This window comes from Callithrix jacchus, chromosome 22, assembly GCF_049354715.1.
Source record: "Callithrix jacchus isolate 240 chromosome 22, calJac240_pri, whole genome shotgun sequence".
Classification (NCBI taxonomy): Eukaryota; Metazoa; Chordata; class Mammalia; order Primates; family Cebidae; genus Callithrix; species Callithrix jacchus.
The window spans coordinates 37,548,628-37,572,860 of record NC_133523.1 but is presented as its reverse complement, the minus strand read 5'-3'; the positions used below and the strand labels follow the sequence as shown (position 1 = coordinate 37,572,860).

The window sequence follows — 24,233 nt, the reverse complement described above, 5'->3', positions numbered from 1 at the left end:
GAGACCAGCCTGAGCAACATAATGAGACCAGTCTCCACAAAAAAATATCAAAATATTTGGTTGTCATGGTCACTCATGCCTGTAATCCTAGCACTTTGAGAGGCCTAGATGGGAAGACCACTTTAGCTCAGGAGTTCAAGGCCAGCCTGGGAAAATATTGATACCCTGTCTCTTTAAAAAAAAAAATGAAAAAACAAAATGAAAAATTAGCCAGATGTAGTGGCATGCACCTATAATTCCAGCTACATGGGAGACTGAGGCAGGAGGATCACTCAACCCAGGAGGTTGAGGCTGCAGTGTACTCCAGCCTAGGCAACAGGGCAAGACCCTGCCTCAAAAAAATAAGTAAATAAACTCTATAGTCATCCTACAGTGCTACAGAACATTAGAACTTAATCCTCCTCCTATCTAGCTGTAATTTTATATCCTTTAACAAATCTTCCCTGTCTCTCCATTTCTCTGCCCTTCCCAGCCTCTGGTATCCTCTGTTCTACTTTTTCCTTCTATAAAATCAACTGTTTTCACGTTCCACATACTAGTAGGAACATGTGGTGCTTAACTTTCTGTTCCTAGCCTATTTAACTTAACATTCTCCAGTTCCATTCACATTGCCACATGACAGGATTTCATTCTCAAGCCCCCAGAGACACCTCACTGGGCCATTTTTTTTTTTTTCCTCAAACCTCTGGGACAGATGGTTCCTTCTGAGACAGATGAGCTGTCTCAGAAGGAGCCATCTGTCCCAGAGGTTTGAGAAAGTTGGAGGACAATTCTGGTGGACAGTTCTCTCGGATCTCCCTGGGCTGCACTATATGGAATAGGGCAGCCTGTGGATCCGCAGTGAACAGGACTTGGGGTGACTTGACCTTGAAGCCTGGAGGTCAGAGCCCACCTCTGTCCAGGGGTCAGGGCCAGCCCACATCATGTAGACCCTGGTCAGCATTCCTGGGGCAGCCACTGACAAGGCCGCAGGTCTCGTCTTGCTCTCCAGGGGGAGACATTGTACACAGACAACACAGGAAATTGATTCCCCTGGTTGTGAACCTGGCTTTGCTAAGGAGATGAAGGTAGAGACCACTTTCCATCCCTTGCTCCAAAAGACCCTTCTGGGCCCTCCCACGTACTTGCTCTGTCCCTTCCTGGGTCCTCTGAGGACCCTGTGTAGCTCCCCATTCCTCCTGACACCACCCATGGGGAAGGTGCAGTGACCACAGGACAGTCAGCCTCACAGAGAACAGAATCCACCTGGGACAGTCGGGAAGAACATGGACAGGCCCTGAGCCTCAGCTCAGCCAACAGACATGCAGAGGGAGGGTGCCCCGAAAGCCTTCCCCAAGGACTGCAGAGCCCAGAGATACCTACCTCCCTCCTCCACAGTCCTCTCTTCCCAGGACTCCCTCCACACCCAGGAGCTGCAGCTCTGCCTGAGACCCCTGGGCCTGGGTCTCTGTCCTTGGGTCTGAGGCCTGCCTGGTGAAACTACAGAGAGAGGGCTGGTCCCTCCCCAGTCATCCCCCAATAAGCCCCTTTCTATTCCCTAGAGCCACCTCTGTCACCTTCCTGCTGGGTATCTTCCTACTTTCCCAGAGCACTGGAGAACATGAGGAGACCTGGAAACTCACTGTCTCAAAGGAAATAATTAGCACATTTGGATATGCCAGGGTTCTCTGTGTGCTGCTGAAGAGACCCAAAGCCAGGACACAATAGCAGTCAGTCCTGGAGACAGGGGAGTCTTCCTCCCCTCATGGGGACAGAGGTCCCATCAGCCTTGATTCTCGAAGTATGGTCTGTGAAACCAAAATGTAAACAGAAGGGAAAGAGAAAGTAAGGACAAGAGGCAGGAATGAGAGGAGAGGAAACAGAGAGTTTCCTCGGCACAAACCCCGCCCCAGCACACATGACCAGACAAAGCTCTGGGTCCCCGGGAGGAGGCTCAGCACAGAGGGTAGAAAAACAGCAGAGCTGACAGTCAGAGCAGCTGTGATCAAAGCGTTCCTGGAGCCCAGGCTCTTCTACACAGGTGAAGACAGAGCAGGCAGCAGACACCATGGGGCACCTCTCAGCCAGACTTCACAGAGTGTGTGTCCCCTGGCAGGGGCTTCTGCTCACAGGTAAGGAAAGGACTCCCTGGGAATGGGGTGGGAGGAGGGAGCACAGAGAATAGCTGGTGTCTCCTGGGGAGGATTGGGCTCTAAGAGGGGAGAGAGGGCCTCCCTTGGAGCCAAATAGGAGAGAGGACATGAAAGAGGGATAGAGATCATAAAAGGAAAGTCTCTGTGATCTGAAACTGTTAGTGAAGAAACAATCTCCCATTTTTTTACCTTTTCCAAGTGAATCATCCATGAGCAATACATTTTTCAAAAGCTGATGACAATAATCACAATTTAAGTCAGTGTGACAATTAAGGGAAAAAAATTAAAAGAGGCATTAAACAGAGCCCTGAGTTACCAACCTCAGACATTGGCAAATAAACCCTAGGACGTGGAGTGCTCTGGGAATGCTCATGAGCTGATCCACAGGAGTCCGCAGCCTGTCCCAGACACAACGGTGCAACCAAGATCACACAACTCCCTGACCTCACGGAGCTCACACTTTCATAGGGAGGAAGATAGACACGCAAAAAGATCTAGAATATAAGGTCAGGTGTTGACAAGAGCCCTGGAGGGAACAGAGTGGAAAAGGTCAGAAAGGGAAGACCCAGGGTCTCTAGAAGAGGTGTCAGGGAAGGGGTCTCCCAAGAATCCCCTGATGTGAGCAGGATCTGAGGGCAATGGGGAGGGAGCTGTGCAGACCCCTGGGGAAGAGCATTCCAGAGAAATGACAAGGTCAGAGGCACTAAGGGAATGGGAGTCCCTCTGCTGACCTTGACCCAGTGGGACACACACACACACACATACACACCCTAAGGTGGAGGGATGAAGAGACCTGCTCAGGACCCAGGGCCCCATCCTTCCATCCCAATGCACAGGTCCTAATATTGACTGATGCTGTCTCCTGTCTCCTAGCCTCACTTCTAACCTTCTGGAACCTGCCTACCAGTGCCCAGCTCACTACTGAATCCATGCCATCCAATGCTGCAGAGGGGAAAGAGGTTCTTCTACTCACCTACAATGTGCCCCAGAATACGAATGGCTTCAACTGGTACAAAGGGGAAAGAGTGGACAGCACCGTTCGAATTATAGGATATGTGATAGCAAGTCAACTAACCACCCCAGGGCCCGCATACAGCGGCCGAGAGGTAATATACTCCAATGCCTCCCTGCTGATCCGGAACGTCACCCTGAATGACACAGGATTCTACACCCTGCAAGTCATAAAGGCAGATCTTGTGAATGAAGAAGCAACTGTCCAGTTCCATGTATACCGTGAGTATTTCCCCATGACCTCTGGGTGTTGCAGTCAGTTCTGCTTCCCACACACGGGATTCTCAGAACTAGGCTGTGCCTGTGTCCCCCTCTGTATTACATCTCATGTTAAGGTTTGGGCATTTAGTGCAGGACACACACTATGGGACAGATATCAAAATAGAGAATTTCTTACCCTGGAATCCTGATCCTGCAGACGTTTGCTTCAGGGGAAGGACAGTCTGATGTAGGTAACTTATCAAGGGGAGATCAGTCTCAATCTAGCCCTGCTGGGACCTTCCTGGTGAACATGTCCCCTAGAAAGACCCAGTAGGACTGTCAGAATCTGGCCTGAGGGGCCTTCTGGGATCCTCACAGAGAAACTCAGCCCTGGGAATCCCCTGCTCCAAAAAGCTATCCCAAGGTTCCCGACTCCTGGTGACCCTGAGGAGCCTGTGCCAGGGCTAGTCTGTGGCCTCCTGGGCAGGGCTAATACAAATACAAATACTGGCTAATACCAGTCTCTACTAAAAATACAAAAAAATTAGCCAGGCATCATGGCACCTGCCTGTAGTCCCAGCTACTCAGGAGGCTGAGGCAGGAGAATCACTTGAACCTGGGAGGCGGAGGTTGCAGTGAGCCAAGATTGCGCCACTGCACTCCAACCTGGGTGACAGAGCGAGACTCTGTCTCAAAAAAATTAAAAAAAAAAATAGATGCTGTTTATTTGGGCAACTCCCCTGTGCAGAGCTGAGGTCAAATAATTACAAATATTTTAAGGTTAATTCACAGACCACAAGACAAGCCAAAATCATTTACCATTTATACTATTTTATGGGGGAAAACTGAGCCACATGGTAATACAATCACTATGTCAAGTTCACACAGACCCATAACTGGCAGATCAGAGTTACAGGAGATTTGTCTTCAAGCACAGCCTCAACCTCTCCTCTACTCAAAGCCTTATTTGGCATCTGTGAACCCCAATACCAGAAGTGGTTCGGTTCCTTCCTTCTTAGGCATCTGCAGTCCAGAGGGGAGATCCCAGTCTGGGGAGTAAGAGCAAATGGAGAATTAACCAAGTTTTATTCTGGAACTTATTCAACAATTAGAGTCAGTGTCAGAAATGTTCAGGCCTGGGCCGGGCGTGGTAGCTCACACCTGTAATCCCAGCACTTAGAGAGGCTTAGGTGAGCAGATCACTTGATGTTAGGAGTTTGAGACCAGCCTGGCCAACACGGTGAAACCCCATCTCCACTAAAAATACAAAAACCAGCGTGGTGGCACACACCTGTAATCCCAGCTACTTGGGAGACTGAGGCAAGAAAATTGCTTAAACCCAGGAGGCGGAGGTTGCAGTGAGCTGAGATCGTGCCACTGCACTCCAGCCTGGGTGACAGAGCAAGACTCCATCTCAAAAAAAAAAAGAAATATTCATGCCTATCCCATCAAGACCCACACCCCTGCTCCCTGGACTTGAAATCCTGTGTTTCCTGATGCGTTGGTATCACTCCCAAAGGAGGATAAAGGAAACGACTTTGCTTTCTCTCTCCACTCACACCCTGCACCAGCCAGGGTCCAACATGAGACATACACTCAGTAGTTCTCTTATGAATGAATGATCCATAACCTCTTTAGAGACCGGATCTGGTTGCAGAATCCTAGGAGGTTCTTGCCATACCTCTCCTCATCCCTCCAGGGACTGAACCCATGTTCCGTCCCCGACCATCTGCCCCTAAAGCCACCCCAAGAACCACATCTCATGTGACTCTGGAGCTGCTCGGCTGTGGGAAGGTTTTCAGGACTCCCAACTCCTGGTTGCTGGGGTCTCTGAGGTCACCGTAGCCCCCACTGCTCACTGTCATGGGCATCTCTGACTCTCTCTGCTTCTCCATGCCCTCATTTTCCTCTCCCATTATTCTTCCACCCTTAGGCCTTCCCCAGACACTCCTTCTAACAAGGCTGACTGTCCTGTTCCCTTTCCACTCACACTGGCCAGGCCCACCTCCCAGGCAATAGGAAAGGCAGAGAAATCAGCCAGAGCAGCTACTACCCCTGCCAGGCTCCATCATGAACCAATGTCCCCAGGTCACCAGGAGAACGAGCTTCCACTGTGTCCCCATCCAGGGTTCTTTCCCTCAGTGAGGCCGACCTGTGGAACAGGCCACAAAACAGGGATGAGCAACTCCTCCATCCACTCTCTACACTGACTCACCAGGGGGTCAAAGGTAGAATGACAGGTCTGCAGTCCCCAAAGCCCATGGGCTCATTTCACCCATTTGACTCACAACTCCATCCCCATCCTGCTGTGGGCTCACATCCTCCAGTGGTTCCTGGGACCTTCCCCAGGTGGAGCTGGCCAGGCAGGTGCTGTCTGATGGGTTTGCTACCCATTCCATGTACATCTGCGTCCTCACAATGACACTACTGTTATAAGGTGGGGTCCCTTGGACAGGAAGATGCACCAGCCACTGTCATCTCACTTAGACTCTGCCCAATTTGGACAAATTTGGTCAAACTCTAATTGGTTCCTGAGGTCGAGAGAAAAGGAAGAAAACATTTCACATGACTGTTTTGGGCTCCTCTTCTTTTCACCCGAATCTTCACAGGAATTTGTAACATAGAACTTTCTAAATTTACTAACATAACATACATCACTTCTCATATGGCTTCATTTCTCTCTTTATGTAACTGAGACTCTTCAGCTGTCCCTTCTGACAAGTTCTGTCTTCCTAACAGGACCTGTGAGTCCCCTCTACCCAGGAGTCGCTGATTTCAAACTGACGTCAGCATTTTTCTTTGATCATACCATGATCCTATTGGACTTTAGAGCTTGGTTTAAGAGTTTATCATGTTCTCTAGAGAAATATTCCTCTTAGTAGTGGGTCTTAGATCCAGAGTATTAATAACGATTTTCACATATGGAAGAGTTTAACTTCTCAAATTTATATCCCAGATCTACCAAACACACACAGTCCACGAGGGTCCAATTTTCAGCAAGTTCATGCTCCTTCCATTCCACCAGTTGCTTATTCTGCATTTGCAAAAGCCCCACATAATTCAAAAAACATCCACAGCATCCTCACCTGCCCTTTTCAGGGGGAGAAGGGACAGTAAAGACCAAAGACAAGGAACATAGTTATGCCATTAAATCCAGGCAGCTCCTGTCACCTTACTCTTTTCTAGATCATTCCTTGGACTCTATCTTTAGGGGTCACTGGCTCAAGTCAGTCATCATCAGACACCTGGGAAAAACTGTCCCACCTTGTGGTTCCGCTGCCTGACGACTGAACTGACCTCCAGGCTTGCCCCCGTGTCCCCTGTGGTTGGTTGGTTTATTTATTTGTTTGAGACGGAGTCTTACTCTGTCGTCCAGACTGGAGTGCAGTGGCGTAATCTTGGCTCACTGCAACCTCCGCCTCCTGGGTTCAAGCAATTATCCTGCCTTGGCCTCCCGAGTAGCTGGGACTACAGGCAGACACCACCATACCCAGCTAATTTTTACACTTTGAGTTGAGATGTGGTTTCACCATGTTGACCAGGATGGTCTCAATCTCTTGACCTCATGATCCACCTGCCTCAGGCTCCCAAAGTGCTAGGATTACAGACATGAGCCACTGTGCCCAGCCTGTCCCCTGTGTTATTTCTGCAGAAACATACAGTCCCAGACCAGGCTGCACAGTATCCTCAGGGTTTAAGGACAATGGGAAGTCCCATCATCACCCATCTCTAGGATGTCCTTAGACAGGGAAGCCACAGAGAAAACACACCTAATGGGGCAAAGCAGGACTGTGAAGGTGGAAGAGACCCAGCACCTGCACGTTCCAGGTGAGGTCCACAGTTGTCAGCCAGTAAGGAAAGAACCAGAAGTGCCGGGGGCTATTACTCCCAGTCCTGTGTCTGTCCACGACCCAGCACTGCTGTCCAGTTCACACTTGAGAAAGTCTGTGCTTCTCCCACACAGAGCAGGAGGCCTCACAGTCTCTGAGCCCTCAGATGGTCGTACATCTGTCTTATGACACACACACTTGCCATGGGCTTTTAAGGACTTCAGTTGGCTGAGAGGTGGGGAGATGCCAACTCTGAAAAATGCCTGGTTAGGAGCAGTGGCTTACGCCTGTAATCCCAGCATTTTAGGAGGCCAAGGCAGATGGATTGCCTGAGCTCAGGAGTTTGAGATGACCCTGGGCAACATGGTAAAACCCCGTATCTACTAAAATACAAAAAATTAGCCAGGCATGGCGGCATATGCCTGTAGTCCCAGCTACTTGGGAGGCTAAGGCAGGAGAATCGCTTGACCCAGGAGGCAGATGTTGCAGTGAGCCAAGATAGCGCCACTGCACTCCAGCCCGGGTGACAGAGCAAGCCTCCTTCTCCAAAAAAAGAAAGAAAGGAAGAAAGAAAAATGCCTGTGGAGGAATCACAGGTTGCACACAGGGCAATCTTCTCTCTGTTATCTGCACAGCGGAGCTGTCCAAGCCCTACATCAACAGCAGCAACTCCAACCCCGTGGAGGACGAGGATGTTGTGGCCTTAACCTGTGAAACTGAGGCTCAGAACACAAACTACTTGTGGTGGGTGAACAATCAGAGCCTCCCGGTCAGTTCCAGGCTGTTGCTCTCCAATGACAACAGGACCCTTACTCTACTCAACGTCACAAGGAATGACACAGGACCCTATGAGTGTGAAATACAGAACCCAGTGAGTGTGAACCGCAGTGACCCAGTCACACTGAATGTCACCTGTGAGTATCTTCTGTTCCTCTGTGACCCAGGCTGCCAGCCCAAATCCACAAGGCTAGAGGCCAGGCCTCTCAGCCCCTCTCAGGTCCAAGGACGCAGACCCTTAACCCTGGACACACAGGCTGGCCATGACTTCCTGCCCCAAGCAAACCTGGGCAGCCCCAGCCTGAACCAAGAATAGGTGGGGAGGGGCTGCTCCTGTCCTGGGAGACTCAGGGTCCATAGCCTGTGATGGGAGAAACAGCTGAATGTCTCAGTGGACACAGTGGAAGTCTGGTTGGGACTTCAGGATTGTGACTTGGTAGAGAGAAACACTGTGGCCCTCCTCCAGACCAGGAGCTTCCCCTTCCCTCTGATGACATCACCTGTGGCTTTATTCTCTTTGCTCCAGATGGCCCGGACACCCCCACCATTTCCCCTTCAAAAACCTCTTACTATCCAGGGGCAAATCTCAGCCTCTTCTGCGATGCAGCCTCTAACCCACCTGCAGAGTACTCTTGGCTTATCAATGGAACATCACTCCAGAAAAACACACAAGAGCTCTTTATCTCCAACATCACTGTGGATGACAGTGGATCCTATGCCTGCGTCGCCCTTAACCCAGTCACTGGCCGAAACAGGACCACAGTCAAGACAATCATAGTCTCTAGTAAGTGCTCCCTGGAGCATCAACACTAAGCTCTGGAGGATAAGCTCTCTGGTTTTCAAATAGGACCAGAGAAGAAATTTTCTTTTCTAGCCTGTATCCAATGGGCACAAGCAAGTTCAAATTCTCCCCTGAACCCTCCCAATTCATCTCTGCAGACTCTCTTCCCTTTGTTTTTCTGATTTCTCACAGCTGACCTAAGGTCCAACCTAGAATGTGGGGATGGGGTTCTCTCAGCCCCAGAAAGCCTCATGTCGTGGGAGGGGCTTCACAGAGTGGGAAGCAGAAAGGGTCATCAAGATCAAGTTGCTTCTGTCACGAACATGTCCCTTTCTGTAACTTCTTGACCTTCTTTTACCTACTCCATGTGATACAAGGAATATGTGAGGTTTTGAAATAGGCTCATATTAGTTTTCCCTAAATGAGAGAAGGAAATGCCCTTCATCAGGATGAGCAGCTCAGACACTGCTCCCTGCTCTGCTCGCGGCTTGCCTGGTAACTGGCTACCTACCCTGACTCCATCTGGGGTAGGACGCGGGTGTGTGGAGAAGTTATCCAGGTAACCTGTTGTGAATCTGGCTAAATCAAGATGGCAGTTAATGGCTGGGCATGGTGGCTCACAATATTTTGGGAGGCCAAGGTGGGAGGATCACCTGAGGTTGGGAGTTTGAGACCAGCCTGACCAACATCCAGCATGGCAAAACTCCATCTCTACTAAAAATACAAAAAAAAAAACTAGCCAGGCGTGGTTGCCCGTGCCTGTAATCCCAGCCACTCGGGAGGCTGAGGCACAGGAATCGCTTGAACCTGGGAGGCAGAGGTTGCAGAGAGCCAAGACTGCACCACTGCACTCCAGCCTGGCAAGAGAGAGAGACTCTGTCTCAAAAAAAAAAAAAAAAACTATGGCAGTCAACACTAAAGCTTCCCCTGGATCATGCTGCAAGGAAATGGGAAGAGAGGGAGCCTCAGGGTCCCTGAGCTTGCCGTGGCTCTGAAGTCACCAGCTATATGAGGCTGTGGACACAGCACATGTGGTAGTACAGAGTAAGAGAATGACACACATTTGGAAAAATCAGGAAATTCAGCGACAGGGGTTCTGCACGGGAGAAAATGGGCAGTGCCAAACAGTGTGTATTTGTAGAGAAGGTAAGAATATCAATCTTCTGTTAACACTGTGACTACTCTCTAGGAATCTCCTTCACTGTGATCTTCTACCCACAGACCAGGAAGTAAAACTCCTCTTTAGAGTGAGAAATCCTTTGGATTGGAACTTGTCCAGATACTAAGGTCATGAAGACTGACTGGGATATCTTCATTCCCTAAAAAATTATTTAATGAAAAAAAAAACCTACCTTCCCTTTTGTATGTAAAGGTTACAGTCATAGGAAGGATGCCTGATCACAGAAAGCTCTAGGAAAAGGTCACACAAAAGTCAGTGGGAAAAACATTCTACCTGATGATGAGGTTGCTGGACCCGTGGGCTGAGAAGAGGATTCCAAGTGGGGATACAGAGATATGCAGGGGGTCACTCTGAGATGATCTGGGGTCAGAAGGGAGGTACAGCCCTCTCCTTATAGATCATCACCTGAACAAAGATACTTGACCTTCTCCAGAGGGTCAGGGCCATCCCCTGGTTGGTCACCTTTGCCCAGCTCACTGTGTGACCTGAGAGCTGGCTAAGATCTCAGGGATAGGAGCGTAGACCCCAAGCCCATTCTCAGTAGATTCTCTCCTCTATTTGTCCACAGAACTAAATCAAGTGGCACAGCCTGAAGTTCAAGCCACCAGCACCACAGTCACGGAAGACAAGGACTCTGTGAACCTGACCTGCTCCACGAATGACACTGAAATCTCCATCAAGTGGTTCTTTAATAACCAGAATATCTTATCCTCAGAGAGGATAAAGCTATTCCAGGACAACAGAACCCTCAGAATAGACCCTGTCAAGAGGGAGGATGCTGGGCAGTATTATTGTGAGGTCTCTAACCCAATCAGTGTCAACCAAAGTGACCCTATAAGGCTGACCGTGAAATGTAAGTGACTCCTCACCCCTTCCTATATGTCCCTGGAGTATTACTCTGCCAATGGTGGGCAAAACAGATACAACTTGGCCGGGCACAGTGGCTCATGCCAGTAATCCCAGCACTTTGGGGGGCCGAGGTGGCCAGACCAGCCTGGCCAACATGGTGAAAACCCATCTCTACTAAAAATACAAAAATTAGCCAGGCATGGTAGTGAGTGCCTGTTGTCCCAGCTACTTGGGAGGCTGAGACAGGAGAATTGCTTGAACCCAGGAGACCAATGTTGCCATGAGCCAAGATCTCACCATTGCACTCCAGCCTGGGTGAAAGAGCAAAACTCTGTCTCAAAAAAAAAAAAAAAAAAGATAAAACTCACAGGGGCAGAATATCAATTAAGAGACCATTATAGTAAACGGAATTGCAAAGTGGTTAAGAGCTCAGGCTCTGAATCAAATATACTTAGTTGTTTTTTTTATTTTTTTATTTTTGGTGGTGGTTTTTTTTTTTTGAGACAGGATCTCACTCTGCCACCCAGGCTGGAGTGCTATGGCATGATCAAAGCTCACTCCAGCCTTGATCCCCTGGGCTCAAGCAATCCTGCCACCTCTGCCTCCAGAGTAGCTGGGACTGCAGGCATGCACCACCATGAATGGCTAATTTTTTTCAATTGTTTTGTAGAGATGGGGTTTCACTGTGTTGCCCAGACTGCTCTCAATCTCCTGGTCTCAGCCTCGACCTTCCAAGGCCGAGGATTACAGGAATGAGCCACTGTGCCCAGCCTGTATTTAACTATTCTAAGTATCTCTCATACAGATGGAAGCATGTAGTATTTGTCCCTTTGTGTCTGGCTTACTTCATTTAGCATAAAGTCTTCAAGATCCATCTATGATATAGAATGCATCAGAATTTCATTCCTTTTGGAGACTGAATATTACACTGTGTAGATAGATAAATCACATTTTGTTTATCCATTCATCCATCTGTGAACAGTTAGATTGCTTCCACCTTTTGGCTATTATGAATAATGCTATTACAAACAAGGGTATACAAACAGCTGTTAAAACCCCTGCTTTCAATTCTTTGGAATAGATACTCAGAAGTGGAATTGCTGGATCAAATGGTAATCCGGTTTAATTTTGAAGAACCATCATACCACTTTCCACAGTGGCTATACCATTTCACATTCCCACCAACAATGCACTAGAGTTCCAATTTCTCTACATCCTCAAAAACATTTGTTTTTGGTTTTGTTTTTTACAATAGCCATCCTAATGGTTGTAAGGTGGTATATCACTGGAGTTTTGATTTGCATTTCCCTAATGATTAGCAATATTTAGCATCCTTTCATGTGCTTATTGGCCATTTATCTTCTTTGGAGAAATGTTTATTCAAGTCCTTTGCCCATGTTTTAATTGGGTTGTTTGGGGATTTTTTGTTGTTGTTGAGTTGCAGTAGTTCTTTATATATTTTGGATAGTAATCCCTTGTCATATATATGATTCTCAAATATTTTCTCCCATTCTATAAGAGGTGCACAAAACAGTTTCATAAAGTCCAATTTCTCTATTTCTTCTTTTGTTGCCTATGCTTTTGGTGTCATACCCAAGGAATCATTGCCAAATCCAATGTTACAAAGTTTTCACTCTATCTTCCAAGAGCTTTATAGTTTTAGCTCTTACATTTAGGTCTTTGATGTATTTTGAACTAATTTTTATATATGGTATTATGTAAAGGTTCAATTTCATTCTTTTGCATGGATAGCCTCAATGCCATTTGTTGAAAAGATTATCCTTTTCCCATTGAATGATCTTGGTACCCTTGTCAAAAACCATTTGGCTATATATGCCAGCGTTTCTTTCTGGGCTCTGTATTTTATTCCACTGGTTTCTATTTCTTTGTGCCAGTATCATATTGTTTTGATTATTGCAGCTTTTTGTTTGTTTGTTTTTTGTTATTGTTGTTGCTGTTGTTTGGGGATTTTGGGGGGTTTTTTGTTTGTTTTTTTCACTTTTCTTTGTAGGGATGGGGTTTCACCATGTTGCCTGGGCTGGTCTGGAACTCCTGAGCTCAAGCAATCCACCCACCTCTGCCTCCCAAAGTATTAAGATTACAAGCCGGATGATCACCATAGCTTTATCGAAAATTTTGAAACCAGGAAGTGTGAGCCCTCCAACTTTGTTCTTTTTCAAGACTGCTTTGGCTATTCATGGTCCCTTCAGAGTCTCTATAAATTTTAGAATGAATTTTTCTATTTCTGCAAAAAAATATTACTGGGATTTTGATAGGGATTGCACTGAATCTGTAGATCACTGGGTAATGCTGACACTGAAATCCCTTAACAATATTAAGTCTTCTAATCCATGAAAATGGGATGTCTTTTCCAATTATTATGTCTTATTTAATTTTTTTTTTTTTTTGGGAGGAAGGCAGAAAGGGAGGGAAGGAGGACAGTAGGGAGGAAGGAAGGGATGAAGGAAGGAAGGAAGAGAAGAAGGGGGAAGGAGGGAGGGAGGGAGGGAGGGAAGGAGGGAGGGAGGGAGGGAGGGAGGGAGGAAAGGGAAGGAAGGAAATCAAGCAATGAGAGAGACATTGCCGACCTGGATCTAGATGTTTACAGGTTGATTTCTTTTTTTGAGAGAAGGAAAGAAAAAAATAAATAAATAAAAAATAAGTAAAGGAGAGGAAGAAAGAGGAAGAGAAAGAGGAAGAGTAAATGGAAATATTGCTTTATTCTGAAAAACATTGGGTATTAATAATGGCCAATCAATGTTTCATTTAAACTTATGAGTAGGTGTGATGTGGTATTGACAAGAATGTATATTTTGTGTATTTGAAGTGGAGAGCTCTATAAATATTTATTAAGTTTACTTGTTCCAGATCTGAGTTTGAGTCCTTGATATCCTTATTAATTTTCTGTCTCATTGAGTCTAAGTCTTTATGTATCTGGGTGTTAGGATAGTTAGCTCTTGTTGTTGCATTGATCCTTTTACCACTGTATCTTTGTTGCTTTAAAATCTATTTTATCCGATACAAGATTTGCAACTCCTGCTTTTTATTTATTTATTATTTATTTTTGCTCTCCATTTGGTTGGTAAATGTTTCTCCATCGCTTTGTTTTGAGTCTTTGTGTATCCTTGCATGTGAAATAGGTCTGGATGTAACATGCCATTGGGTTTTGGCTGTGTCTTTTGATTGGGAATTCAGTCAATTTAAATTTAGGGTTACTGCCATTTGATGTTGACTGGCTGTTTTATCCATTCGTTGGTGTAAATTCTTCTTTATGTTGGTGCTCTTTACTTTTTGGTATATTTTTAGAAAGGCTAATACTGGTTGTTTCTTTCTGTGTGTAATGCTTCTTTCAGAAGCTCTTGTAAAGCAGGCCTGGTGGTAATAAAATCTCTGAGTTCTTGTTTGTTCATAAAAGATTTTATTTTTCCTTCAGTTGTGAAGCTTAGTTTGGCTGGATATGAAATTCTGGGCTGAAGGTTCTGTTCTTTGAGGATGTTGAATATTGGCCCCTATTCTCTTCTGGCTTGTAGGGTTTCTGCTGAGAGATCTGCTGTAAGTCTGATAGGCTTGCCTTTGTGGGTAATCTGACCTTTCTCTCTGGCTGCCCTTAGTATTTTCTCCTTCGTTTCAACCCTGGTGAATCTAACGATTATGTGCCTTGGGGTTGCTCTTCTTGAAGAATATCTTTGTGGTGTTCTCTGTATTACCTGGGGTTGAATATTGACCTGCTTTGCTAGTTTAGGAAAATTTTCCTGAATAATATCCTGAAGGGTATTTTCCAGCTTGGATTCATTCTCTCCGTCGCATTCAGGTACACCTATCAAACGTAAATTTGATCTTTTCACATAGTCCCACATTTCTTAGAGACTTTGCTCATTCCTTTTTATCCTTTTTTCTCTAATCTTTTCTTCACGTTTTATTTCATTAAGTTGAACTTTGACCTCTGATATCCCTTCTTCTGCTTGAACAATTCGAGTGTTTAAACCTGTGCATACTTCTCGGAGTTCCTGTATTGTATTCTTCAGTTCCATTAATTCACTCATATTCCTCTCTAAGTTGTCTATTCTCAATAGAATTTCATCAAACCTTTTTTCAAAGTTCCTAGTTTCTTTACGTTGGGCTACAACATGTTCTTTTAACTCACCGAAGTTTGTTATTATCCATTCCTTGAAGAGTGATTCTGTCATTGGGATGCGCTCGTTCTCCATCAAGCCTTGTTCCATTGTCAGTGTGGAACTGTGATCATCTTTAGAGGGAGAGGCGTTCTGACTTTGAGTATTCTCAGCTTTTTTACGCTGGTTTCTTCCCGTCATTGTAAATTTATCCTCCTGTCATCTTTGAATTTACCAACTTTCAGATTAGGTCTCTTGAGTGGGCGTCCAGGTTGTTGGTTCCCAGGGCCAGAGCAGCGGCATTAAAACTGATGGTACTTTTCTTTCCAGGATTCTCCTGTAGGGCTTCCTTCTTGTGTCTGTAGTAGGCGACTCTGCCTTCCCGGGGCTCCAAACCTTCGTCAGAAGGGGAACCAGTCCCGTTTACTCTGCGCCGAGGTGCCGTCACAGCCGCTGCGCCGGGCTCTGGTGTTGTGCTGGGGACCCGTGCGGGTCCTCCAAACCTGTTTACTCTGCTCCGAGAGCTGCCGCACTGAGGTGCCAGCGGAACCGCTGCACCGGCCACGAGAGTCACACTGGCGACCCGTGTGTTTCCTCCACTGTGGATCTTCTGCTCCGTGAGCAACCAGAATTTGTCTGAAAGTGTGGCGTCCTCTAGTTCTCTGCGCCTTCACTGAGAGCTGCAATACCGGGATGTTAGCAATCAGCCATCTTGGATCGTTCTCCGTCTTATTTAATTTTTTCAGCAATTTTTTTTCTTAACTTTCCTCTGAATTGTTCATTGTTAGTACACAAAAATACAACTGATTTTTGCATGTTGATTTTGTATGCTGCCACTTTGCTGAATTTATTGTCTAACAGCTTTTGTGGAATCTTTAGGGTTTTCTACATATGAGTTAGTGTATTCTACAAACAGATATAATTTTACTTCTTTCCAATCTAGAGGGTTTTTTTTCTTGCCTAATTGTTCTGGCTAGGAATTCTAATACTATGTTGAATAGAAGTGGCAAAAGCAGGCATCCTTGTCTTGTTCTTGATCTTAAAGGAAAAGTTTTCAGTCTTTCACCATTGACTGTGATGGTAGCTGGGGGCCTTTCATATGTAGCATTTATTATGTTGAGAATTTCCTTCTGTTCCTAGTTACAGTGTTTTTTTAGCATGAAAGAATGTTGAATTTTTTTCTTTTTAAGACAGAGTCTTACTCTGTCACCCAGGCTGCAGTACAGTGGACAATCTTTGCTCACTGCAACGTCCGCCTCCCGGGTTCAAGCAATTCTCCTGCCTCAGCCTTCTGAGTAGCTGGGATTACAGGCGCCCACCACCACGCCAGCTAATTTTTTGTATTTTTAGTAAAGATGGGGTTTCACCATGTTAGCCAGCATCGTCTCGATCTCCAGACCTCATGATCCACCCGCCTCAGCCTCCCCAAGTGCTGGGATTACAGGCATGAGCCACTGCACCCGGCTCAAGAATGTTGAATTTTGTTAAATGCTTTTACCGATTCATTTTCATTACTGGTTATAGGTCTATTCAGATTTTCTATTTATTCATGATTCTATCATGGCAGGTTTTGTGTTTCTAGGAATTTGTTCATTTCATCCAGGTTATCCAATTTGTTGGCATACAATTACTCATAGTACTCTTATAATCCTTATTATTTCTATAGAATTAGTAGTCATATTTTCACTTTCATTTCTGATTTTAGTAATTTGAATCTTCTTTCTTTGTTAGTCAGTCTAGTTAAAAGTTGTCAATTATAGTGGTCTTTTTTAAAGAACAACTTTTTTTGTTGTTTCAGACAGGCTCTTACTCTGTCACCAAGGCTGATCACGGCTCAACACAGCCTTAACCTGCCAGGTTCAAGCTATCCTCCTGCCTCAGCCTCCTGGGTAGCTGAAACCACAGACACATGCCACCACCTCCAGCTAACTTTTGTAATTTTTTTGTAGAGACAGGGTTTTATAATCTTGCCCAGCTGGTCTGAAATTCCTGAGCTCAAGTGATGCATCTGCCTTGGCCTTCCAAATTGCTGGGATTACAGTCATCTGCCACTGTACCTGGCCTACAGTTATAAATTGCTTTCTTGCACAAGATTCTTAACTACTCTGAGCCTCAGATTCCTCAACCGAAAATTGCACTAAGAATGCCTGCTTTATAGCATTTCGGGTGTTTTGGGTTTTTTGCTTTGTTTTTGAGACAGGGTCTCACTCTGTCACCCAAACTGGAGTGCAGTGGTGCAAACACAGCTCACTGCAGCCTCAACCTCCTAGGCTCAAGCAATTCTCCCACCTTAGCCACCTAAGTAGTACATGCTACCACACCTGGCTAATTTATTTTTATTTTTGCTTTCAGAGAGACAGAATCTCACCATATTATCCAGGCTAGACTCCAACTCCTAGGATCAAGCAATCCTCTCATCTCAGTCTCCCAAAGTGCTGGGATTACAGGTGTGAGCCACCACACCTAGCCCCATAGTATTGTTTTAAAAATTTAATTGTAATAATAAACCTTCAGCAAAATACCACACAACCACACACAGAGGGAATGTTTCATAAATGTCAGTTGCTATTACCACTACTATTATCATTAGCCTTCAAATCAGGTAGTCCTGGAGTCAAATCTCAGATCCACCTCTCACTGGCCATCTGACTTTGGTAAGGTTTTTACCACTCTAAGGTTCCATTGTTTCATGTTTAAAATGGAAATAATGTGTACCTGACAGCACTATTTTACGGATCAAATGAGATACATGTAAAGCATTTAGCAGTACAGGGACTGGCACACAGAAAATACCCCACAAAAGTAGCTAACAGCATTAATCACCAGCCTGAGTTGACTGGTGAGGGCTAAGCCCCAAATGGTTACAATAGATATAAAGAAGAAATAGGCTGGACACAGTGGCTCTCACCTGTAATCCCGACACTTGGGAGGCCGAGGCTGGAGGATCTCTTGAGCCCAGGAATCCAAGACCAGCCTGGGCAATATAGTGGAACCCTATCTCTACAAAAATTATTTTTGAAAATTAACCAGGTGGCTGGGTGCCATGACTCATGCCTGTAATCCCAGCACTTTGGGAGGCCGAGGCAGACGGATCACCTGAGGCTGGGAGTTCGAGAAAAGACTGACCAACATGGAGAAACCCAATCTCTACTAAAAATACAAAATTAGCCAGGCATGGTGGTGCATGCCTGTAATCCCAGCTACTTGAGAGGCTAGGCAGGAGAATCACTTGAACCTTGGACGCAGAGGTTGTGGTGAGCCCAGATTGCACTGTTGCACTCCAGCCTGGGCAACAAGAGTGAAACTCTGTCTAAAAAAAAAATTAGCCAGGCGTGGTGGCATGTGCCTGTAGTCCCAGCTACTGAGGAGACTGAGGTAGGAGGATCACTTGATCCCAAGAGGCTACAATGAGCCATGATTGTGCCACTGCACTCCAGCCTTGGTGACAAAGTGAGAACCTGCCTCAAAAAGAAAAGAAGAAATAGATGCAAAATATATTATTTATATATTTGTTATACAAATTTTTATATTTTCATGTATTTTTATTATATATTATTTATATATTTATTATACATTAATATATACATTATATATACATTAATAATAATATATACATATGGAGGAGAAGCATTATACAAGAAACCCACCAGTACATGATTATGATTAAATATGGGAAAGGGGAGAAAAGGGGAATTAAAGCGAAGTCTCAAACCTGGTACGTCATTTCCATCCACTGAGATACAGCAAAGATGGGATTAAACATACGAGATAATTTATTGGGGGAAATGCCTATTAGGGAAAGTGAGGCGAGAGTGAGAGGAACCTGAGAGAGTCCTCGGACCATGATGCAGATCTGATTCCTGTGGAAGAAAAAGAGACAAAGGAAGTTTTAGACGGCAGTAAAGTTCTAAGAGTTTCTGCAAGGTTGACAGGGGGTCCTCCAGCCATTCACATTTCAGAGTAAAACAGTCACACAGAACTGGGCTTGCTTTCATACCCTTGCTGGGAGCCTGTGGGAAACGAGGTGTCTATGCAAAAGAGGTGCTGAATTCAGAATACACTGACTGCCACAACTGAGACACTGAGAAAAAGATGCAACCACAAAAAAAGGTGGAAAGTTCTAGTCACATACAAAATAGCAATCAGCCTTTCTCACATTTCAAAATCTTCAAAAATGTCTGAGCGCAGAAAGGCCAGGATGGAATTGACAGAAGACTGATCATCAACCTAGAAACATGGTTGACAGAAAAACAAAAAAATTGCAAGGATATAATTAGCTAATCATCTTCCAGCAACCCTCCTACAACAAAACTGTATTCCTTGAAGGAGCAATTAGAAACAACTTCATTCTGAGAATTGTTTCCAGCCCCCAATGTAAAATAATTTCACCTTCACTTCTTCTCCTCTTTTCTTTCCATGACAGATATGGAAAGTTCTGGCCTCTCAGGGGGGGCCATTGCTGGCATTGTGATTGGAGTACTGGCAGGGGTGGCTCTGATAGCAGGCCTAGTGGTGTATTTTCAGCATTCCAGGAAGACTGGCAGGTATGATGACCTTTCCTCTTGTTCTGTTTCCTCCAAGGCTGACTGCCATGCTTGGGAGAGGAAAAGAACTTCTTTGCCTGTCTCTGGGCCTGGATCTCCTCCTCCCACTTAACTCTTGCTTCTGGGCACTAATTCCTGCAGGTCTCCTCTTCCCTGGTCTTCATGCTCCCTGTCTCCCATTGTCTCTTGGACATGGCTATTCCAATCCCCATCTAATCTAGAGGAAGAGACTCAATTATGTTACTCTGTCCCCCAGTCATAGAAACCAAGGTCTAAGAAGGAATACAAATGAAAAAATAAAAGCAGCAGCAGGAGAAAGCAAGCCACGTGCTCTGTTGACCACAGTAGCAAGAGGAGGAGAGATAGGATAGGAAGAGAACCTAAGAGAAAGCAAAAACAACCACAGTCCTCTTGAACAATAAATAGGGGGAAAAAAGTACCCCAGAAAACAAAATGGGAAAGGTCTTAAGGGTACAAGTAGGCAGAGAAGCAGCTGATAAAGAATGGAATGAAATGTGAATATCTAGCAAACAGGAAAAGAGGAAACACTAGAAGGGATTGCGGTTAGACTGAAGAACGAGGCCCTCAGAAGAAAGGCAGTATCAACACCAAGGACCCCAAGGAATGACCTGCTCACAGTGCCCTTCCTAACTCAGGGAACAAAGATCCTGTGCTTGGGAACAGCAGTCACAGTGTCTGATATTTATTTAGGGCAAGCGACCAACGTGATCTCACAGAGCACAAACTCTCAGACTCCAACCACAGTAAGTAAAGCTACTTACCCAGTGAGAACTGGTATGTTCCACCACGTGCCCTCCCCTCGAAGGGAATCCTGGATTCCCAAACCACTCCCTCCCTTCTGAATTTTCACGAAAGGATGTCTATTTTCCACCCCTAAGGTGGCATAGGTCTTCACACCCTTTCTAGCCACCAGAGTCCCCTGAGACACATCTGAGGAGAGAAGCTCAATCTGCCTAGGCCAGGCAGGCCTGAGGAAGAACCCATGTTTCCAGGAGCCATTTCCTCAGCCTTACTCCTTCTGCCTCCTGCCTCTATTACGGATGTGGGCATTCTCCCTTGGTGAGACTTTCCTTATCTTGTGGGTGCTGTGGGTGCTGCAAGCCTCAATGCCCCTCCTTGCCATTGGAGCATGTTGCTGAGAAACACGTCTGGGCAAAAATCAAGGCCTTGTGAACTGGTATAACTCTTCAGAAGTGGATTGTGGCCTCCTGTGGCTCTGCCCCTCCCCGTCCTCTGGTACTAATGTGCTGGGTCTGGACCAGACACTCTGAGGGAAGTAAATTCCTCAACTGATCATGGGCTACCTCCCTACCCTCCAACTGCCACCTCCTTCAGCTAGAATCACCTTAAGTCAGCTTTGCATTTCCTTGGATTGATAACTCTTCTTTTGCTTCTCCAGCTCAGGACCACTCTGACAACTCTCCTAACAAGGTAAGCACAGCCAGTTTTCCTGGGCTTATTTTCTCATGGAAATGACTCTGTATAGAATTGGTTATTCCTGAAAACACAATGTAACATCAAGTTTGGATTAATGTTCCTCAGTGCAGCAACAAAGATGTATTTCCAATCACTCCCATTCACAGCAAGAATGTGCATTTTGGAATTATCTCCATCCTGTGTCTGAATACTGGATGTGACTCTTAGTAGCTCTGTGACTCTGGTCAAGTAACCTAATCTCTTTGATCCTCAGCTTTGTCATCTGTAAAATGGGCATTCTGCTTACTTCAAAGAGAAGTCGAAGGTATTAAACAAGATAACTTGCATAGAGCACCCAGCACACTGGCCTAAAAAGGGAAGGCACTGAATCATTCTCACTCCCCTACCTGCAGTTTGATCCTGCTCTTACTGTCAAAAGGATAATTTCCATTTTAATAGATCTGAGATCCTGTTTATTTTATAATAATTTTATAGAATTTTTCATTTTACCTTTACAGTAGAGCAAACACACATACTGAAAAGTGCTAAATCATAATTATACTTTTACAATGTAGAAACTTTCACAAATTGAACACACCAAGGTAAGCAGCACCCAAATCATGAAATACTACATGACCTGAAATACTACATGACCTCCCCTTAAAAAGAAACCCTTCCGGCGAGGCACAGTGGCTAACACTTTGGGAGGCCAAGGTGGGCAGATCACTTGAGGTCAGGAGTTCGAAACAAGCCTGGTCAACATGTTGAAACCTCGTCTCTACTAAAAATATAAAAAATTAGCCATGCGTGGTGATGGACACCTGTAATCCCAGTTACTTGAAAGGCTGAGACAGGAGAATCGCTTGAACCTGGGAGGTATGGGGTGCAATGAGCCCAGATCATGCCATTGCACTCCAGCCTGGGTGACAGAAAGACACTCCGTCTCAAAAAAAAAAAAAAGAAAAATAGAAACTCTTCCAGTCACTTCCCTCCAAAGAGTAACCACTATCCTGACTTCTAATGCTCCAGATTAGTTTTCCTTGGTTTTGTTCCTACATAAAGGAAAAATACAACATCCTTATATGTAGCTTCTTTCCATCAACACTGTTTTGTGAGATTTGTCTATATTGTTGTATGTATTTGTGGTCTGCTTGTTCTCATTGCTGCATTATCGTATTCCATTGCCTATATACCATCATTTATCTCTTCTAATGATCATTCATCAGGAGGTCAGCAGGCAGAAAATGGGTAACAACAAAATCCCTTCTCTAGAGCTAAAATTTCAAAATGGTAACAGCTCATGGTGCTGAATCACACCAGGCAAGGTGAGGCCCTGCCCTGAGACACTGACTTAACTGATCATTACTTGTGCTTTTCAGATGAAGGAAGTTACTTACTCTTCCCTGAACTTCACAGCCCAGCAACCCAGACAACCAACGTCAGCCTCCTCATCCCCAACAACCACAGACATAATTTATTCAGAAGTAAAAAAGAAGTAATGCAACCTGTCCTGCTCACTGCATGCTGATGTATTCCAAGTCTCTTACCCTCATCACCAGGAGATTCCCTTCCCCTCTGGGAGTGGTAGGGAGGCTGGGGACAGAAAGAAGTGTCCCCGACTCTTCCTTACTAATAGGCACCTCCAGGCTGCCTGGTCACAGCCCCTCCCTCAGTGTCGATAGATGAGAAGGTACATTGGGAGTCTGTAGGAAACGAAACCTTCTTGTCATTGAAATTTGGCAAAGCTGACTTTGATAAAGAGTGGCCAGAACTTCCCCTGCCTTCCCCTTTTCCAAACCTGGACTTGTTTTAAACTTACCTATTCAGAGCACTCATTCCTTCCCACCCCAGTCCTGTCCTATCACTGTAATTTGGGTTTGCCATAGCTTTGAGGTTCCATCCTTTTCCATGAAGTACATGTGCCAGCAAACAAGAGAGAGAGAAAGTAAAAGCAGTAATGGCTTCTCCCATTTCTCCAAAGCCCTGTGTGAACTCACCAAACACAAGAAAACCAAATCTGTAACAATAGTGAAATTCCACACCTTTGTCCACTGTCAGGGTTTCTACCTGTAGGATCAGAGTCTAAGCACCTTGCTGCTTAGCTAGAATGCCACCTAATCCTTCTGGCAAGCCTGTCTTCTGGGAATCCACTAGAAGCAACTAGGAAAACCACTTGCCAAACTCCAAGGCAATTCCTGGTGGCAAATGCAAAAGCGCAGATATGTTTTATTATCTTTATGGGCTTTATTCAAGGAAGTGCTGAGAGAGGGAGGGGTTATAGCTCTAGGAGGGAACGAGCTTCTGATAAACACAATCTGCTAGGAACTTGGGAAAGGAATCAGAGACCTGCCCTTCAGAGATTATTTAAATTACTGTTAAAGAATACACAATTTGGGGTATTAGGGTTTTTTTCCTTTTCTCTGAGACATTCCACTGTTTTAATTTTTATAACTGTTTATGTGAAAAGGATTATTTTTACTTAGCTTAGCTATGTAGGCCAATCTGATTGCCTTAGGTGAAAGAAGCCACCAAAATCCCTCAGGTCCCTTGGTCAGGAGTTTCTCAAGGTTTTTTGTCAGAGGCTCCAAATAGAAAATAAGAAAAGGTTTTCCTCATTCATAATTAGAACTAGATTTAACTCAGTTTCTAGGTACCTCAGACCAATCATCAACTCCCATTCTATTCCATGTTTGCACCTGTGCATTTTCTGTCTGTCTCCACTCACTTTCTCAGGAAACCTTGGACTCTGCTAAGGTGTATTTGGTCCTTGAGAAGTGGGAACACCCTACAGGGACACTATCACTCATGCTGGTGGCATTGTTTACAACTAGAAAGCTGCATTGGTGCTGATGCCCCTTGGGGGAACAGGGCTGTGAGGAGGAGGTTTATAACTTGAGCCTAGCCTTTTTTAACAGCCTTTGAAATTTATTTTCTCCTACGGGGTCTATAAATAAAAAGGAAGGATAGGAGGAAGACAGGCAAATGTACTTCTCGCCCAGTCTTCTACACAGATGGAATGTCTCTGGGGCTAAGAGAAAGGTTTTATTCTATATTGCCTACCTGATCTCATGGCAGGCCTAAGAGACTTTTTCAAAGAGGATTGGCTCAGAGTGCTGTATACTCAGGTACCTCTTTCGGGGTTTTCTAACCCTGACACAGACTGTGCATACTTTCCTCATCCATGCTCTGCTGTTATTTAATTTTGTCTGGCTAAGACTATGTCTGAATTATATATAAAAATTGTTCTATGTTTATAATAAAAATAATATATCAGACATCAACATGCTGCCTCATGGTTGATACTACCTTAGACAATGTTTCTCTACAGACAGAAAAAAAAACAAAATTGTTCAAGGGGGAGTCAGAGTAAAACTATTTC

The 24,233-nt window shown here is 45.1% G+C and overlaps 1 protein-coding gene and 2 long non-coding RNA genes across 5 annotated transcripts in view; 1 reads left to right on the top strand and 2 right to left on the bottom strand.

Annotated features, from left to right (window-relative positions):
* Nucleotides 1–1,938: 1,938 nt before the first annotated feature.
* Nucleotides 1,939–24,135, top strand: CEACAM1 (CEA cell adhesion molecule 1). Of its 3 annotated transcripts, XR_013530919.1 has the most exons (10): nt 1,939–2,111; nt 3,006–3,365; nt 7,810–8,088; nt 8,478–8,735; nt 10,481–10,765; nt 19,297–19,417; nt 20,129–20,181; nt 20,317–20,497; nt 20,838–20,869; nt 22,234–22,358. XR_013530919.1 is itself a non-coding variant. In XM_002762196.4 (9 exons), exons 1-9 carry the CDS (start codon nt 2,048–2,050, stop codon nt 22,351–22,353), a joined length of 1,572 nt encoding a protein of 523 aa, XP_002762242.1. In that variant the 5' UTR covers nt 1,939–2,047; the 3' UTR covers nt 22,354–24,135. The 3 variants fall into 3 exon arrangements, 2 of the variants coding, with proteins under 2 accessions (XP_002762242.1, XP_078215915.1); XM_002762196.4 differs by lacking the exon at nt 20,317–20,497 and having other exon boundaries at nt 22,234–24,135; XM_078359789.1 differs by lacking the exons at nt 20,129–20,181; nt 20,317–20,497 and having other exon boundaries at nt 22,234–24,135.
* The window catches only part of LOC144580782 (uncharacterized), a 137,473-nt gene continuing 117,398 nt past the window's right edge, over nt 4,159–24,233 (bottom strand). Inside the window, exons 3-4 of the long non-coding RNA XR_013530921.1 lie at nt 18,586–18,733; nt 4,159–4,393 (exon numbers count right to left, since the gene is read on the bottom strand). This is a non-coding gene — a long non-coding RNA (uncharacterized LOC144580782). The remainder of the gene's footprint in view (nt 4,394–18,585; nt 18,734–24,233) is intronic.
* Nucleotides 20,800–24,233, bottom strand: part of LOC144580783 (uncharacterized) — a 76,970-nt gene continuing 73,536 nt past the window's right edge. Inside the window, exon 3 of the long non-coding RNA XR_013530926.1 lies at nt 20,800–20,936. This is a non-coding gene — a long non-coding RNA (uncharacterized LOC144580783). The remainder of the gene's footprint in view (nt 20,937–24,233) is intronic.

Bases quoted from the DNA above. Each gene is read 5' to 3' on its own strand.
- CEACAM1 (XM_002762196.4), top strand. From the start codon at position 2,048: ATGGGGCACCTCTCAGCCAGACTTCACAGAGTGTGTGTCCCCTGGCAG. The intron at 8,736-10,480 runs GTAAGTGCTCCC...ATTTGTCCACAG, and splicing joins CAAGACAATCATAGTCTCTA to AACTAAATCAAGTGGCACAG. The intron at 20,182-20,837 runs GTAAGTAAAGCT...TTGCTTCTCCAG, and splicing joins ACTCTCAGACTCCAACCACA to CTCAGGACCACTCTGACAAC.